Raw genomic sequence first — 17,925 nt, 5'->3', positions numbered from 1 at the left:
TATGAGTTCTGTAATGGTTGGAAATAACCTCACAGAGCATCCCAGAACACAGAAAGGCAGTACACCAAGACAAGATGAAGTCCCAGGTCAAATATAGGTAGGCTGAAATTTGTACAGGGCTCTGAAATAGGTACAAACCAGCACCTCTGTTCCTTATTATTTAGTGCTTGGTCACAAATCCAGAACTTATTAAAGAGGGGAACTGAACCTAAGCAAATCCAGAACTAATTGAGGAGGGGACATGAACCTAGGTATTGCATTCCAGGGTGAGGAGCAATCATGGGCCCAAGCCTACATAATGAGCAATGAGCAGATCCAAAAGTAAATAGAATCCATGTGGTTCAGATTCCTGGGGCAAAACAGCGTCTTAGTTCCAGTTTCTAGATCATTTTTTAATCTAGCCTTTAGTAGAATAAGTAAGGCAGGAATCCCAGGCCAAAAAAAAAAAAAATAGCATGCAGTTTTATTACTATGAATCAGCAGAACTTTCCAGATATTTAATACTTGTTGAATCCTGCAGTAGTCTACTAAAACTCCAAATGGGACAAGTTTACAATCCTTGACTCAGACATAAACCCTGTAGAGGGCTGGAACTCTGAAAAGGTGTACTTGAATCTAAAGACAGCAGAGCATTTGTGGCTAATTACCTACTCAATGTGATATAGCGTCTCTATAAACATATACTTAGATGATTTGGTGATGTGATGGCTCTCCTCACCATTGGCACTTATTGAATGTGTGGTGGTGAGGTGATTGTAGGCAAGGATTGGAGGGCTAAGGGAGAGGGTCAGAGTCTCTCTACCACAGGACTATCAGGAGAGCAGATTTCAGGCTCCAGACTCCACAGTCCAGCATTCATTTTTAATGAGCCACGTGGCAGCTTGCCTGCCTCCTTCACTTCTCCTCCTAAAGACCAAGGACTTTGACTGATCCTGATTCTGACTGCTCCTGAGGTCCTCTAGGGAGCTAGCCTGGACATTATAAAATCCATGTCAAGAACTTGCATATTTATGTAGCAGGATACTTTTCCCCTAAGTCAGACGATTTTGAGAGTACTAAAAGCTTGCAGATCCCCAGCCTAAGCCATCCCTGGGATCCTGGAATACCACAATACTCAATATCCTAAGAAAACAGGAGCAGAAAGGAACACCCTAGACATTCTTTCCAGTAGTTCACAGAGCTCAGTTTTTACAAAAATCTGAAGTCAGGAAGTAGGTTGGAATAATGAGCAAATAATAAAAGTAAATCCCCTCATAAAAAGCTATTATGACAACAGGGTCTTCAAGACACAAACTTAGAACAAGATTCTAATCTATAAATACCTATAAGCCTCAAAAAAAAAAAAAAAAAGCTTGAACACAAATCCAACCATTTCCTGGAAAAGATAAAGCAAACATATTTTTAAAATAAAAGTTAAGTGCACTAATGAAAGCACTAAAGAAAAAAAATTGGAAAAGAAATGAGAAGTATGGAAGAAAGAATTGGAAAGAGAATATCATGCATAAAGGTTATCAAAACTTGCCAAGCAACAAACTTCTTGAATATTAGAATGGACTGAAAAGAAGCCATTAGTTCCATGAGATAAGAAATATTAAAACAAAACCAAAATACTGGGGAAAAAAAAGAATATGTAAGATATAGCAAAAATAATTGACCTAGAAAATAGATTAAGGAGCAAAATTTTAAAAATCCTTGAACTACCTGAAAGTCATGACTAAAGAAAAAAGAGCCTATACATTCTTCATGAAATCTTAAATGAAAATTTTCCAGGTCTTTTAGAAACAAAGGAACAAAGTAGAAATAGAAAGCATTTGCCAATAACACCCCCCCCCCCAATTTTTTTTTTTCAAATGAAAACACCAAGGAACATTACAGCTAACATTCAGAATTTCAGGCTCAAAGAAAAGTTATTTCAATCAGTTAGAAAGTACCAAGAAGCCATAAGGCTCACACATGATTTTGAAGTCATACTATGAGAGAATGAAAAGTATGGAAGAAGGCAAAGGAGATAGGTTTACAAACAAGTGTAATTTACTTAGCAAAACTATTGTTGTTGGGGAAAAAATAAACATTTAATGAAACAAAGGAATTTCAAGTATGCCTGATTTTTTAAAAAAAGACCAGTTACATAGAAACTTTGAAATATATACTTAATAATCAAGAAAAATGTAGACAGGTAAACATGAATAAATAATCATGAGACTAAAAAAACATAAACTATTTACATTCTAATCTAAGGAAGTTGGAATTTGGAAGGAGCAGGGGATTGGTTACTCTCATCTGATTTGTTCAAAGGAGGTAATAATACGCAGAAAGAGTAAGACAAATAATTTAATTGAATAAGGAAAGGAGGGGCAACAATAAGGTAGATTAAGGAAGGATTAATCCTAAGCAAAACAAATTTCAGTAATGTGCCAGAATATTTATAGCAGTTCGTTTTTCAGTGGCAAAGAATTCAAAAATGAAGGTCAACTGGGGAGTGTCTCTGAACAAGTGATAGTATGTAAATATCATAGGATACTCTTGTAGTACAAAAAATTACAAAGGAGATGATATCCAAAAAAAGAAAAAAACCTGGAAAGAGTCATATAAACTTATGCATGACGAATTGATAACTTGGAAGAACAGTAACACTAATATTGTAAAAAATTAGGTAATCTGATCAGCACAATGACCGATTATGATTCCAGAGGATTCATGATGAAACAAACTATCTCATGATAAGTGAAAAACTCAGTGTAGATTGAGTCATTTTTTGAACAAGCCAATGCAAGATGTTGTTTTGCTTAACTATACCTTTTTATAATTGGAGTTAAAAATTACTGTTTTTCTTTCTTTCAAAACTAGGGATAAGAGGGAAGTGAGAAGAAGGAAAGACAGATTTTTGCTGATTCAAATGGAAATATGTCTCTTGCTTCTTTAGCAAAGAGATAGTTGATAAGGGATGAGACTTTTTTTCAGACATGATCAATTTTTTTATTTGTCTTCCTTAACTATATTTGGTACAAGAAAGGGCTTTTTGATGATAGGGGAAAACAATTTTTTTGGGGGAGAAACAATTAATGGGAAGTGACTAATGCAAAAAGACCATCAATAATATATATATGTCTATATACATATATATATACCCACCCACACAAAGTAGTTTTGTAGATAGTAAGAGAAGATAACTGGGAAGATTGGTAAAAGCCTCATGTAGAAGGTAACCCTTGAACTGAATCAGGAAGGAAACTCTTAATATCAAGAGGTGAAAGTGAAGAAAGAATATTGGAGAGATGAGGGACTTGTGCAAAAATAGGGGGAGAAGATGCACTGACAGGTACAGGGAACAGTAAGTAAGTTTCCTTAACTGAAATACAGAGTTACAAAAAGATAGCTTGAAGCTAAATTGTGAAGATAAGACTAATAAGTTAATCATTATCCTTATGAGAGAAAGAGAGAGAGACAGATAGTCAGACAGAGGGAGAAGGAGAAGAAGAGAGGAAGACACAGAGAGAGGGAAAAGGAGAGGGGGAGAAGGAAGAGAGTGAGCATTTATCTTACTAAGCAGTAGTTATGTTCCAGGTACTTTGTAAATGCTATGGACACATATACAAGGCAAAGAAGACAACCCTGACCTCAACAAGTTTGTATTTTAATCAGTAAAGATCATATCAAAAAGAGAGCAAGAAAAAGTGGTGGGAGACCAGCAACATGGCTGGGAAGTGATATGAAGGCCACATTTTCCTGCAAAATAAGGCAAAAATCTCACCTATCAGAACCTGCTGTCCCAGGATGTATTCCAAGGTAGTGGTAGGATAAAAAGATGAGGATGATGACTAGAATGTGGGCATCACAGTGAGAAAATGGCTGGAGAGTATTATTGATGGGTTGAGTTGAATTTTAAACTAATACTTAAACTTAAAAATCATGGCATCTTAAAGAGATCCTCAAGATCATCTAGTCTTCATTTGAGTTGATAGAAAATTAAAATACAGATTAAGTGACTTGACTACTGTATTAGAACTATACTTCAAGTCTCCCAACTTGGGTCTGATGTTTTCCCACTGCACCATGCTGCTGTTAATCTAGAAGAAAAATTCTGTGTACCTGGCACTTGGTAACCAAGGACTTGAAACTCACTTAGAGTTCCAATCAACTTACTGATCATGGTGATGTGTGATGAGGTCACAAAGTTGGAATAAGAGATTTCAGTAGACAGGTTATATTGAAGATGGTGTTTTGACAGTTTAGTATAAGAAATTACATAGATCTTAGTCTTCAGTAAAATATTCTCTGAAGTGTGATTTCTTCAATCTCTAAATATCTTTTACTAGTAAGTCAGTCAAAACATTTAAGTAATTTCTCCTGAACACTTGTCTATCTCCAAAAACAATCTTGTTTTTACTTATTATTCTGAAATGGTTGTCCCACCAAGAAGAAAGAAATCTTTAGAAAGACCAGTATCTACAAAGTCCACTGAAAGTTCTTCTAGGTCCACTTTAAGCAATGGAAAGGAAAGAATTTCAACTGTTGGTTTACCTAATGTTATTTCAAATCCTTCCCGTCGAGTCAGCTTTCCACCTTTCTTGTCTTCCACGAGATCTGCTCCTCAGGATGTTGGAGATTCAAAGGTCTCTCTGAAGACTCTCTTGAATGCTATTAAGACCATGGAGGGAAGACTGGAAGGTAAAATAGATATTCTTGCTGCCAGACCATTAGCGGCTGAAGAAACATCTGAAATTTTAAAAAGAGATTTGGTGAGTGAAGACCATGAGCATTTAAAATGATGATTAGGAACATTATTGCAATTCCAAGTATAAAAGAAAAATCCATACAGTAAGTAAAATTATATAAAGGTAATACTGAAAGGGTCTTTCAATGTCAATTTAATTATATAAGAAACAGGTCATACAAAAATAGAAAACATAAAGGAGAGTTTAGATCCCAACCCCAATTCTGTCTAATCACTTTCTTTTTTATTTTGGAGATCAAGGTGTAAAATTTGACAATTTTAATCATTTAAAGTATACAAAAAGAAAAATAGTCCTTAACCTCAAGGAACTATCGTATTGTAGGGAAATGACAAACACACAGTTAAGTAAATACAAAATATATAGAAACTATACAAATACAAAATAATTTTGTGGGTAATGAAGGAGAGTACTAGCAACTGGAGAGATCTGGAAAAGCCTCTTATAGAGGCCTTGAAGGAAAGTCATTATTGCAAGAGATGGAAGTGCAGATACATTTTAAATATCATTTTTTGGAAAAATCTATCTTTTTAGATATCCCCTACCTCAACACAGTAGAAAATAGATTAAAGAAAGCTTTGATTAAATGATTTTGTAATTGCATTTCTATTTAAATATTTAATTATATATAATTTTATTTCTGTTTTCAAGTAATTGAACATAGAAAAATATATTTCTTAAAAAGTTCTAGTAAAACATCTTCAACTGATATTAAAAATAGAAGGAAATGATTATAAGTAGCGAGTTATTTCTATATGCTTTCTGTAAACATTACAAGTGGCGCCCTGGTTAATGGCTACGTTATGGCATAAACCAGAAATTTATGGACATAGTTGGTAAAACCTTGAACAATGGTGACAATCAACAAAATGATACTTCTTTTCTGGAAAAAATATGGGATATTAGAATCTACAAGGCAATGTTTTGAATCAATTGAGTTTTATCCCCCAAATATTAAAAATAATTCATATATTTGAAAGGAAAAAAAGGAAAAAATAATTAAGGAAAAAAATTTAAGTAAAGATTATCTAGAAAAATTTCCTTGATATACTACTAAAATTAGGAGGGAAATGAGGATGAGAAGGCCTTTTGATGCTGTTAGGGGAGGGTAACAGAAAATAAACTAGTCCTGGTTAGAATTTCTACAGTATATAAAACACTGGCTTTAATTCCAGGGAACTCGAGTTCACATCATATCTCTTGTACTTGTTGTGTGACATTGAACAAGTCACTTAACTCCTCTAAATCTGTTTCCTTATTAAACCAGAAGGGCATTGAACCAGATGATCTGTGGAGTACTTTCCAGCTCTGTCTGATCCTGTGCATTTCTAATATCATTATTATTCTGATGTCATTTACTTTCTAAAATATTTCAGTTCTTTTAAACTAATCATTTCCCTATCACTTCCAAAAAAGTTACCTGTATTTTTTAAAAAGCTAAATAATGTTCATTTTTTCTTTATTCTACATTATAGTCTTATTTAAATTCTTTATATACTCCCTTGTAGTCTTTATATGACATTCATAAGCTATTTTTGTCTATGTGTTTACTTTTAAATATAACAAACCATTATGGGTGAAGGGAATGCTATCTTTTGTAAAATCCAGAAAAGTGACTATTATTAATATAGTTTTAGTATTTTTTAACATTCATTTTCTAAATTGCCCTAAGTTTTTCATTCTGATCATTCATCTCCTTTAATTTGAAAAGTATTAATCCTTTCTTTTTTTCTCATAAGATGCAATCTATTCTTGAAAAGAATGAAGATGATTTTTCTCGGGCAATTAAATCTTCTGATGTGTCATCAAGAGAAAGTCATAAAATGAGGGGGCACCTGGAGGCTTTGGAAGACAGGGAAATGAGCAAGGCAAGGAAATTGGCAAATCTTTTTTGAAAGGGTGGGAAATATTACTGAAAGATGAGTGAATATTTTTCATGAGCCATATTCCTTCTGTTATTGCCATTGTTGGCAAGAAAGAAAACTAAATAAAAAACCAGCTTGATGTTTTCCCCCTTAGAGGAAAGATAGCTTTAAACTACCAGAAAAAAAATGTTTTCTGTCCAAAGTCCTTTTTCCCCCTAATTTTTTTTGACTTAGAAAATCAAAGAAAGAGGCCAGATTTTTCTCTGTTGAAGTTTTTATTTAAAATCTTTAGGCTCCAAATAAAAATAACTTATTTGATGTTTATTTTAAAGTAATAAATGGATGTTAATTTTAACAAATCAAACCATTAAGACAGAGTAGATGCCTATTAACTGGGGAATGGTTAAAGAAATCAGGGTGCAAGAATGTAATGGAATATTATTACTACTCTATAAAAAGCAATGAATATGAAGAATTCAGAGAAGTACAGGAAGAAATGCTGCAGAATGAAGGAAACAGAATTAGACAAATAGTACATATAATGACCAAAACATTGTAAATGGAAAGAATGTAACAACAATTTTTTAAAAAGCCTGGAATGCTAAGTAATTTTAATGATCAAATTCAAACCTGAAGAAGAGATGAAAAAATGCATCCTTCTCTTTCTTCTTTGCTTTGTTGGAGTGGCAAGAATCCTCTGAATACAGAACATTGTATCATTAATTGTGTCTAACTGCCTTTTCCCTCTCTATTTTTTTCTTTAAAATGATGATTTACTGGGAAGGGGAGAAAAAGTGAGGGAAGGGAGAAATTTGGAAATGAAGATGATGTAAAAACAAAAAAAAATCAATTAACTTCAAAAAATTATACCATAAAATGATTCCTAGATTGCAGTCTCATTCTTGAGAACACAGCTTGGGTTCCTTCTCTTTTATATCAATTGCTGAAAGATTTACACTGTGGAGAGGGTTATGTGTTACATTGCTCTTCTACAACCTCTAAACTTTTCAACAACTCATCTAAGACAATTTTTTCATTTCATTATGAAGAGCAGAGTCAAGCTTTCTTCACATAGGATGATGTCATACAACAGAATGGAAGGAAAATTAAAAACCTACAAGATTTTCTTTTTTCTCCCCAGCATTCTAATGTGAATTTGTCTATCTGTATATATTGAAAAATAATCTGAAGTATACTGCCTTCCATATACATGCCATTGGCACTCTGAAGACTCAGATACAAGACCACCAGTTATTACAATTAAACTTGTCCCTCTTATTTGATTTTACATTAGATTGAAAACTTTCAGCGACAGCTGGCAGAGGCTAAGGAAGATAACTGCAAAGTCGCCATCATGCTGGAGAATGTTTTAGCTTCTCACAGTAAGATGCAAGGAGCTCTGGAGAAGGTGCAGATGGAATTAGGGCAGAGGGATTCAGAGATTTCAGGCTTCAAGAAAGAGAGGTATCTAAAATTTTATTTGTCTATTTTTTCTCCATATTCCTTCTTATTAAACAAAGTTATGAAATTATATTTTACCTCTACTTTTTTGGAGACTATATTATATGGCATTTGAAGAATAAGCATATTTTTTTCCAGATCAGAGGTAGAAGTGAATGTGGTTTTCAGAAATCCAATTTTATATATCATTGTATTAGGATTGTTATATTGTTTGATGGATGGATTATAGCTTTATTCATTCTGACTTCAGGTCTATCAAGTATAATTATAAAGACAATTTAGGCAAATACACAATTAGGGGTTGAACTTAAGGCTGTGCTAGAGATAGCTCTAACCAATCTACTAACCCATTTTTAACTTTTCATTATGAGTATTTACACCTAAGAAATTGACAATCAAGGCTTAGTTTATTATTCTGTTGGTTGAAAGTGTTAATCGTGCAAATTAATTTTTTTCCACAATAATATTTTATTTTTTCAATTACATATGAAGATGTTTAACATTCATTTTTATAAGATTTTGAGCTCCAAGTTTTTTTTTTTTGCTTCCCTCCCTTACCTCCCCTCTTTCCAAGACAGCAAGAAATAAAAATATAGGTTATATATGTACAATACTTTTAAATATATTTCTTTATTACTCTTGTGAAAGAAAATCAGAACAAAAGGGAAAAACCACAAGAAAGAAAAAACAAACAAAAAAAGGGTAAAAATGGTATGCTTCAATCCACATTCAGTCTCCATAATTCTCTTTCTGGATGAGGAGAGCATTTTCCATCCCCAAACTATTGGAATTGTCTTAGATCATTGCCTCACTAAGAAGAGCTAAGCCCATCACAGATGAAACATAATCTTGCTGTTACTGTCTACAATGTTTTCCTGGTTCTGCTTACTTCACTCAGCCTCACTTCCTGTAAGTCTTTCCAGACTTTTCTAAAATCAGCCTGCTTATCACTTTTTTATAGAACAATAATATTCCATTACATTTGTATAACACAACTTACTTCTTCATTCCCCAATTGATGAGCATCCACTCAATTTCCAATTCCTTGTGACCACAAAAAGCTGCTATGAACACTTTTGCTTATGTAAATCCTTCCCCCTCTTTTATGAACTCTTTGGATTACAGACCCAGATGCTGTTGAATGCACAGTTTTATGTGAGTAGTTCCAAATAATTCCATAATTCCAAATTGTCCTCCAGACACACAAATTAATTGCAAAATATGTATGCGTACATTTGAGCCTAATTGTTGAATATTTATCAGGATGGCTCAGCTTGAATTTATCTTCTAATTATTAGAGTTATAAGAAATAAAGTTCTCAGAACTAAAGATTACTTGTCTGTCACAGACTTGCTTTATATAGATCAGTGAAATTGTAACAATGGTTCCTTAATAAGTTCAAAAATATATGTTCCAAAGATAATAGGGCCTTAAAAACAATTTTTTTATTATCACTTGAAACCACAATGAATACCCAATCTTGATTGCAAAGGACAAATGATGAAACACACTTCTCTCTTCTCAGAGAGGGATTATAGATCTGAAATGTTGCACATGATATCAGATGAGATTGTTTTGTCAGTCACTTTTGCCTAGTTTTTTCTTTTTTTAATAAAGAGAAGAAAAGATTGTTGTATAAAAGATAAAATCCATCAATAAAAAATTTTAATGAAACCATATTTAAAGGAATTTTATTGGGAGGAAAAATAAGTCAGCTAATAACCTTTTAGAGGAAAATCAAACTAGAAAAAACGTTGATCTTCAAAATGCTTTTGTGCTTAATGATATTATATATATATATCAAATTAATACTTTTAAATATAGTAACAATAATTACTAGTAATAGTCATAATAGTTGCAAGTAATAACTAATAATTATTTACTTCAGTTGTTACTCAGTTGTTTTTCAGTCATTTCTGACTCTTTATGACCTTATTTGGGATTTTCTTGATTAAGATATGTAGTGGTTTGCCACTTCCTTCTCCAGCTCATTTTGCAGATGAGGAAATTGAGACAAAAATGTTTAAGTGACTTACCCTAGTGACCTAGGGTCATATAACTAATAAGTGAGATCTAGCCAGTGCCCCACATAGCTGCTCCTATTTAATTTAAGAATAGGTTTTATACACATAACTTGCTGCCCAGACTACATAATTCTGGAGTATAGCTGAATCAAATTAAAATGTAATTGGTCTGGTTTACAAAATCAGACTAGCAAAAAAAACATTGGCATCATCATAGCAGATGCTTCCCACTTTCTTCAGCAGAGTTAATAAATACTTATTAGGTATCTATTATCTACAAGTCCTCCCCCAGGGAATAAAATGTAAAAGGAAGACAGTCCTTGCCTTTCAAGAGTTTGCATTCTATAAGAATTCTATTCACACAAGTAAATATAAGATATATATCAAGTGATTTCCAAGACAGTTCATAAGTAAGATCTAAGAGGCTAGAAGGAGCTGGCAGTAAGAAAAGATTAATGAAAGAAAAGTATTGGAGATAGCCTGGCAATGACATGGAAGTAAGGATATTCACTATCTTTTGTGAAGAGGTAGTTTGGAGTTAGATTGTAAATGCCAGCAGAGAACTACTGAAGTGGTGGGGGTGGAAGTCAGATTGCAAAAAGGTTGAAAAGTGAGTAGGAGGTGAGAAAGTGGAAGCAGCAAGGAAATTGTTCTAGGTTTTTGGCTTGAAAAAAGAGTCAAGTTATAGTTTTATAGCTTGAGATAAGGCAGGACTCATTGTAAAAGACCCTGCTGTTGAGAACTATTGAAGCCAAAAGAGAAAAGGGATAACAGAGATTGAGGTGGCTATTGTCATGGAAGCAAGGATCATGAGCTTTGACAAATTTCAGATCATGGAGGATAGAAGAGCCTGGCTTGCTATATAGTCCGTGGGGTATAGAAGAGTCAGACAGAGATAAACAACTGAACAGCCACAAAGTCACAGGTAATGTTTTTGAGAGTGGAGGAGGGATGAACAAGATTGTAGTAACAGGAAAGAAGCCTTTTGACAAAGAAAGCCTGGAAAAGAAGAAAAAGTGAGAGGATGATCAAAGGGCAAGTTCTCTGAAAAAAAGAGCTTTAGCAGAGAACCTCTGCTGAAAATAGAGCCTCTCTTCACTCCTTCACATCTCTCAAATCATCTTTCTTGTCTCTTCTGACACTGCCACCATTATAGTGTAGGCCATGCCTGGACTATTACAATAACCTGCTAGTGAGTCTGCCTGCCTCTAGTCTTTAGCCTCTCCAATAGATCCTCCATTGGGACACAAAATGATCTTAAAGCACAGGTTCAACCACTTCTGCCCTTCTCAGACTCTACTGGCTCCCTATTTCTTCCAAGAGAGATTACAAAATGCTTTCTCATTTAAAACCCTTCATAACATAGCCCCTTCCTACTTTAGCAGTCTTCTTACACCTTACTCCCTAGTACAAGTAATCTTTGATCTGGTGACACTGGCCTTCTTGCTATTCAGACAACAAGACCCTCCATCCCTCAGCTCTGGACATTTTCTTTTGACTCCCCTCTCTCTTCTCATCTCTGTCTATTGGCTTCGCTGGCTTCCTTTGAGTCAAATATAATCACATCTTTTATAGGAAGCCTTTCCCAACCCTTCTTAATTTTAATGCCTTTCTTCTTTTAATTATTTTGTATTAGTCCTGTATATAGGTTATTGCACATGTTTGTTTGCTTGCAGTCTCCCACCTTTTTGTGACCTTTTTGAGGTTAGGTATTGTCTTTTGCCTCTATTTGTATTCCTAGCACTTAGCACAGTGCTAGGGAACATTGGTGTTTAACAAGTGCTTATTGTCTGAATGTCTGTTGATTGACATGTTGACTATGAGAATTTGGGAATATTATTTAATCTGTTACTGGTTTTATAATCCAAAATTGAGATTGATTAATTCCTCCTACAAATTTATAAATGTCTTGGGAATTAATAAAATAATCTATGTTAAGGTTTTTGAAGCTCATGAAAACTACTACAGACATTCCTTATGTTATTAGGTCAAGATTATTCTTTGCTAAGATTATGGTATGATCAATTATAATAGATTTGATTCTTCTCAGAAATACATTGATCCAAGACAATTCCAGTAGATTTAGGGATGAAAAATGCCATTTCCAGGAATAGAACTAAAGAAACAATGCAGATCAAAGCATACTATTTTCATCTTTTTTTTTTTTTTTATTTTGCTTTTTCTTTCTTGTGGTTTTTCCTTTTGTTTTGCTTTTTCTTTCAAAAAACGACTGATGTGGAAATATGTTTTAAATGATTGTATATGTATAGTACATATAAGATTGCTTGCTGTCTTAGGGAAAAGGGAGGTAAGGGAGGGAGTGAGAAAAAAAATTGGAACTTAAAATCTTACAAAAATGAATGTTGAAAACTATCTTTACATCTAATTAGAAAAAATAAAATACTACTGAATTAAAAAAATACTCTCTTCTATAGTCATTTTTGTTTTCTTTTTAATTTTTAGGCTTATAAATCAGCAGACAGTACAGAAGTTAGAAGAAGAATTGAATGAATGGCAATCCAGACTTCTTTTTGTGGAAACCCAGCACAATAGTGAGGTAGAGGCCAAGTTTCATAGGTGATAAATTGAAACTCTTTATTTTCATGGAAAATGTCTGAATCACAGTTTTTTGAAGAACTGAGAAACTGGATGAAAAAGAATTGTGTAAGTTCCCTTTTTACTAAAGAATGAGGGAGGTATGAACCTTTGGCCAGTGACAAGTTTACAAATGGAAACAAGCTCCATGAAATAAATGGTGCAATGTCATTGTCAGCCTGGAGCAAAATTCACTTTAATCTCTTTTGCACATGACAAATTTAAAGTATTATTTCAGTTATTATGATTATTCTTATCCTGTCTTCTATTAACATTTTTTGCATTTAATACATTTTAAAAATTCAGAAGTGAAGGGATTTAGAAAAGCATTGGTAACTACAGTCAGAATAATCTGAAGTATCTACTAGCTACATTTTCAAAGCTCTGAGAATCCTTTACAGGCAAATTCTTTCAAAAACCTCTAGTAGGATCAGTCTATTCACTCAAAAGAACAGCAGATTCTTAGAAATCAAATATATACTCCCATGATGTTTCTACATATTTTCACTATACTTAATGTAGACATCTGAGATCTTTGGTTTGTTTTCCAGCTGATCATTTCTACTCGACAAAGTTATGAGTGGACAAGGTACATAAATATTCCTTATGCGTACTTCAAGGAAATTAAAGCATATTGTCACCTTCTTCTTTCAGCTGGAACCACTACATAATGCCCTAGATGTATCCAGAGAGGACAATAGAAAACTTGCATTGAGCTTGGAACAAGCTCTAGGGACTAATAGCCAACTCCAAAAAATGTTGGACCATATTCAAGAAAAATTGGACAGCAAAGAAATTGAGCAGCAAACTCTGGAAAATTATAGGTAAGGGCAATGAAATTGTCATAAAGATAAGAAAAGTCTTACAGAAGATAAATTTGGTTCTTTTGTCTTGATAACTGATTTTCATTTCCATTCTGAGCCAAGAATAAGAAAGTAGCCACCACCTTATTAATGCTTTAAATGCAGTCATTTGAATACTGGTGAAGAAAAAGCCAGATAAAAGCAATGCAATGACTCACCTGACCATGGAGACTCCTGAGTAATTGTATTGTTTTTGGTTTATTCAGATCACTAATAAGATTTAGGCCATAAGAAAGACCAAGTGTTTCATGTGTCCAAAGCCTAAGTCTAAATCAGGATAGGTCTAAAAGAAATCAGTTCTTTATGAACCTAAAGGAAATTAGATATAAAATAAATACCTTCAATCCTCTTGCAATTCTGCTAGAATTTTTTAGGAATTTCCACCTAGGAAAAATGTTAACTGTATACAGACATTCTCCATCCCCCCCTTAATGATATGCATCATAGAGGAAAAGGTAATAGGAAGAAAGGATCATTTAAAAAATTATACCTAGAGTTATCTGCAAATTTTATATTCTGATTAACAACTTTATAGGCTTTTTTTTAACCTATTAAAAAGCTGTAAGACAACTATTGTTAGATGTATTTGTATAGTATAGTGACTTGGAAGTTCATAGCCACTCAAGAAAATATTAAATTCTGGGACCAGAATCTTACCCTGTATTTTTCAGTTTGATAGAACATAAATACCACAAATGATGATGATCAGCTGTACTCATTCCCACTTTTATAGTATAGAGAAAACCGAGGGGATTAGGACATTACACAGTTAATTGTGGGAACTGAGTGAACCACACTGACTCCATTATGTAACTCTGTTATAGAGCAAGCTTGTTTCTATTCAATTATGATTCTAGTTCATTTTCTGTTTTGTGAGAAAACTATTCGATTATGGGAATTGGGAGAAAACCTTATTGAATTAGTTGAACCTAACCCTATATGGCTAGGAAAGTGGAATACATTTCCCTATTGCTTAGAGATCTTTAACAAAAGATCTAGATTGTTCTAACCAAACTTCATTCATCGCTTCATGCAAAACTTTCCAGGCCTTTTTGAAATCATCCTGCTCATCATTTCTTATAGAACAATAATATTCCATTGCATTCATATACCATAACTTATTCAACCATTCCCCAACTCATGAGCATCCACCCAATTGTCAGTTCCAAATTGTTCTCCAGAATGATTCGATCCGTTCATAATTCCTCCAACAATGTATTAGTGTCCCAGTTTTCTCACATCCCCTCCAACATTTATCATTATCTTTTTTTAGTCATCTTAGCCAATCTGAGAGGTCTAAAGTGGCACCTCAGAGCAGTCTTAATTTGTATTTCTCTAATTAATAGTGATTTAGAGCATTTTTTCATATGATTAGAAATCACTTTTAATTTTTTCATCTGAAAATTGTCTGTTCATATCCTTTGACCATTTATCAATTGGGGAATGACATATATATATATATATATTGAGTCAGTTCTGATTTGGGCTGCAAAAAAGTTTTTCTTTGATGTTTATTATTTCATTTTTAATATTTGTGTTTCTTTTTAATACTCCCTATTTTCCTGAATTACTCTCAGATACCTGGTATCTTTGTCATAGACTTCCCCCTTATAGTATTTATAATACCCCTTTGAGTACTCAAAAGTCGCGAAATTAGAGCAGAGTTTTTAACCAGGGGTCCTTGAACCTGTTTTGAAAATATTTTGATAACTTATTTATGCATTTTAAATGATCATTTTGAGAAAGTAGTTATAGGCTTTACTAGACTGCCAAAAAGGGGTTCAGTTCTGACATTTAAAAAGGTCAAGAATTTCTGGACTTAGGTGTTACCCCTCCTGGGGTATTTGTAGTTTAACAGTGGGGTTTTAGGGTTCAAAACCATAGACCTTAAAAATTGAAGGAGTAGCAACAGAGAGAGAGAAGTCATCTAAAAGTAGGGAAAAAGTACCAAAGTCATTCTTGTATTCTATAGGAGAAAACTTTTAACAAGACTACAGCTTTAATCTGTATGTTTAACTTACTTGTACTGAGGCTTTAATAAGCCCCTATTTGCCCATCAAAAGTTAAGCAAGTTTAAAAAAAAGAAAATAGAAATACTGCTTTAAAAAAACAAAACAAAACAAAACCCAGGAATTGCCAGGAAGATCTTCCTTCCCTCCTGTCTTCTTCCTCCATCCAGATAGAGTTCTCTGCCTAAAGAAATGTAAATTGTGGTCATTGAAATCTCACAAAATATCTTGAGATTTATACGCTAGATTTCTTTTTTTAAGGACCAAATCACCAGGCTCTCACTGATTGGCCAACAATAAGCCCCAGCTCAAGCCTCATTTGGTCTTTGGACTTTGATGACTCAGAATAAGTGTAAATAGCAATTATTTCTATTTTAGCCAGAAATCCTGAGGGCCTTCCCCTCCCAGACTGATTTTTTTTTTTTTTGAGTAGGTAAAAGGAATCTTTTTTTTTTTTTTTTTTTTTTGCCTCATGTTTTACCTGGCCTTAATCACTGAATGGACATTGTCTCAGACAAACAGATCTGTCAAAGACCTTCACTTAAAAAGGCTAAAGTCTCCTACTGCATCCAAGGTCATCTCCAGTCTTCATGATCCTTATCTTGCCATTGGACCCAAATACCACCAGACAAGAGAGTGGAGCATTTGCAAGTCATGGCATCACTTTCCTGATGCCATGATCCTATTCAAGAAAGGACAGACAGCAAGCAATCTGTGTGCACAAAGAAAATAAAAGTTCTTTTGTCACCACCCCCCCAGAAAAAAGTGAAATGGCTAAAAGAATACCTCTCCATTTTCCAAATTATCAGGGAGAAGAAATTATTGATAATGATGATGGTGTTGATATTCATACTATTTGTGCCATAATATCTGTTTCTATTTTAAAATATGAGAACAGGTTAATAATAGAGTGTACACACACACAGAGACACAAACTAACACACACACACACACACACACACACACACACACACACACACAGGCTGTGCCTAAATATATTGAGACTGATATCCAAAAATTCAAACTAAATGGGAAGAACACATTAAAGCAATTAACACCTGTACAATACTGATATTAATGTATACTTTTGGACTTGTGAAATAGAACATAACAGATTTGGAAACTATACTAACAAAAGTTCATATGATGATAGTAATCATAATGATAAAACAGAAAATCCTTTACCTAATGTGACTATAGAAAAACAAATACTTTCTCATCAAAAAAGGAGGATGTTGACTGACAGACTCTCTTGTATCACATGATAAAGAAGTCTAACACCTAAAGAAATCTTTTGTAACAAACAGACATAACTGAGCAAAAATAATAACAACCTACTGAATTTGTCTAATGTAAGTGAAAGTGCTTTACCTCTGAATAGAATCTATGAAACAATTCTAATCTAAAAATAGAATCAAAAGGTCTTCCATCTATGGGCAATAACCTCATAAACTCAACCAACAATAAGTACACAAAAGGGTCACCTAACAAATGAGTGAGTCATACAGATTTGTTTGTGAAAATTAAAAGCCAGAAGATGGTAATTCGAATCTAAATCATAACCACTAGAAATTACAGAAAATAACTTTTAAGGACTCTGGAATTAGTGACTACTATAGAATATGTACGAAAATTAGAGAAACTTTGCAACATATTACTACAGTATGAAAAACTTAGCTTTTACCAAATGCTTCACAAAATATGACCTAGTAATTAGATTTCTAAAAACTCAAGGTATTTATAGACTGACAGAATACAAATCTCCATACTAAAATTATAAACTTCAAAATATCTGTAAGAATACATAAACTGTACTGAAAACAAACTTATCACAGATGGAACTGTTATTTGTAATTGTCCAAACATAATAGTAATTTATAAAAAGTTAAAAAACAGTGTTATAAATAAATATTGCTTTATAAAGTATTCAATATCCAAGATAAATGAAATGAAAAGCTACCAAAATATAGAGACTTTTCAGAAGAAATCAAAATCATATGGGTTTAGAATGAGATATATAATATTCTTATTGCCCTGCTACAGTTATAAATACTATTTTTTCATTCTTTTGATTTTGTTTAATTTTTGATATCTCCTAGAATCATTAGCTTCCACTTTCCTAATTCTCAGTTTTCCTGTTTTCTTCAGAGGATTTTTGTATCTCCTTTTCCATTAGGCCATTTATTCCTCTTAAGTGGTTTTCTTTTTCCAAGATGTTGACTTTTTTCAAAATTGTCTTGTATCACTCTCTTTTCTTTTCTCATTTTTCTTCTATAGTTCTTATTTTATTTTTAAGCTCCTTTTTCTCTTCTTTGAGTTCTTTCTAGGCTTGAGACCAATTTCCATTTTTCTTTGGGGGCTTTACCTATAAGTAT

At 33.3% G+C, this 17,925-nt stretch overlaps 1 protein-coding gene and 1 long non-coding RNA gene across 2 annotated transcripts in view; one reads left to right on the top strand and one right to left on the bottom strand.

Annotated features, from left to right (window-relative positions):
* LOC127554446 (uncharacterized) overlaps positions 1-4,090 on the bottom strand; it is a 40,865-nt gene extending 36,775 nt beyond the window's left edge. Inside the window, exon 1 of the long non-coding RNA XR_007951989.1 lies at positions 3,752-4,090. This is a non-coding gene — a long non-coding RNA (uncharacterized LOC127554446). The remainder of the gene's footprint in view (positions 1-3,751) is intronic.
* The window catches only part of CCDC150 (coiled-coil domain containing 150), a 99,488-nt gene that overhangs the window by 47,013 nt on the left and 34,550 nt on the right, over positions 1-17,925 (top strand). Inside the window, exons 17-20 of the mRNA XM_051985970.1 lie at positions 6,473-6,601; positions 7,893-8,062; positions 12,547-12,640; positions 13,333-13,502. Coding sequence (XP_051841930.1) covers positions 6,473-6,601; positions 7,893-8,062; positions 12,547-12,640; positions 13,333-13,502 — 563 coding nt within the window. The remainder of the gene's footprint in view (positions 1-6,472; positions 6,602-7,892; positions 8,063-12,546; positions 12,641-13,332; positions 13,503-17,925) is intronic.

The sequence above is a fragment of the Antechinus flavipes genome, chromosome 3 (assembly GCF_016432865.1).
Source record: "Antechinus flavipes isolate AdamAnt ecotype Samford, QLD, Australia chromosome 3, AdamAnt_v2, whole genome shotgun sequence".
Lineage (NCBI taxonomy): Eukaryota > Metazoa > Chordata > Mammalia > Dasyuromorphia > Dasyuridae > Antechinus > Antechinus flavipes.
This window is presented reverse-complemented; position numbering and strand designations above follow the sequence as displayed.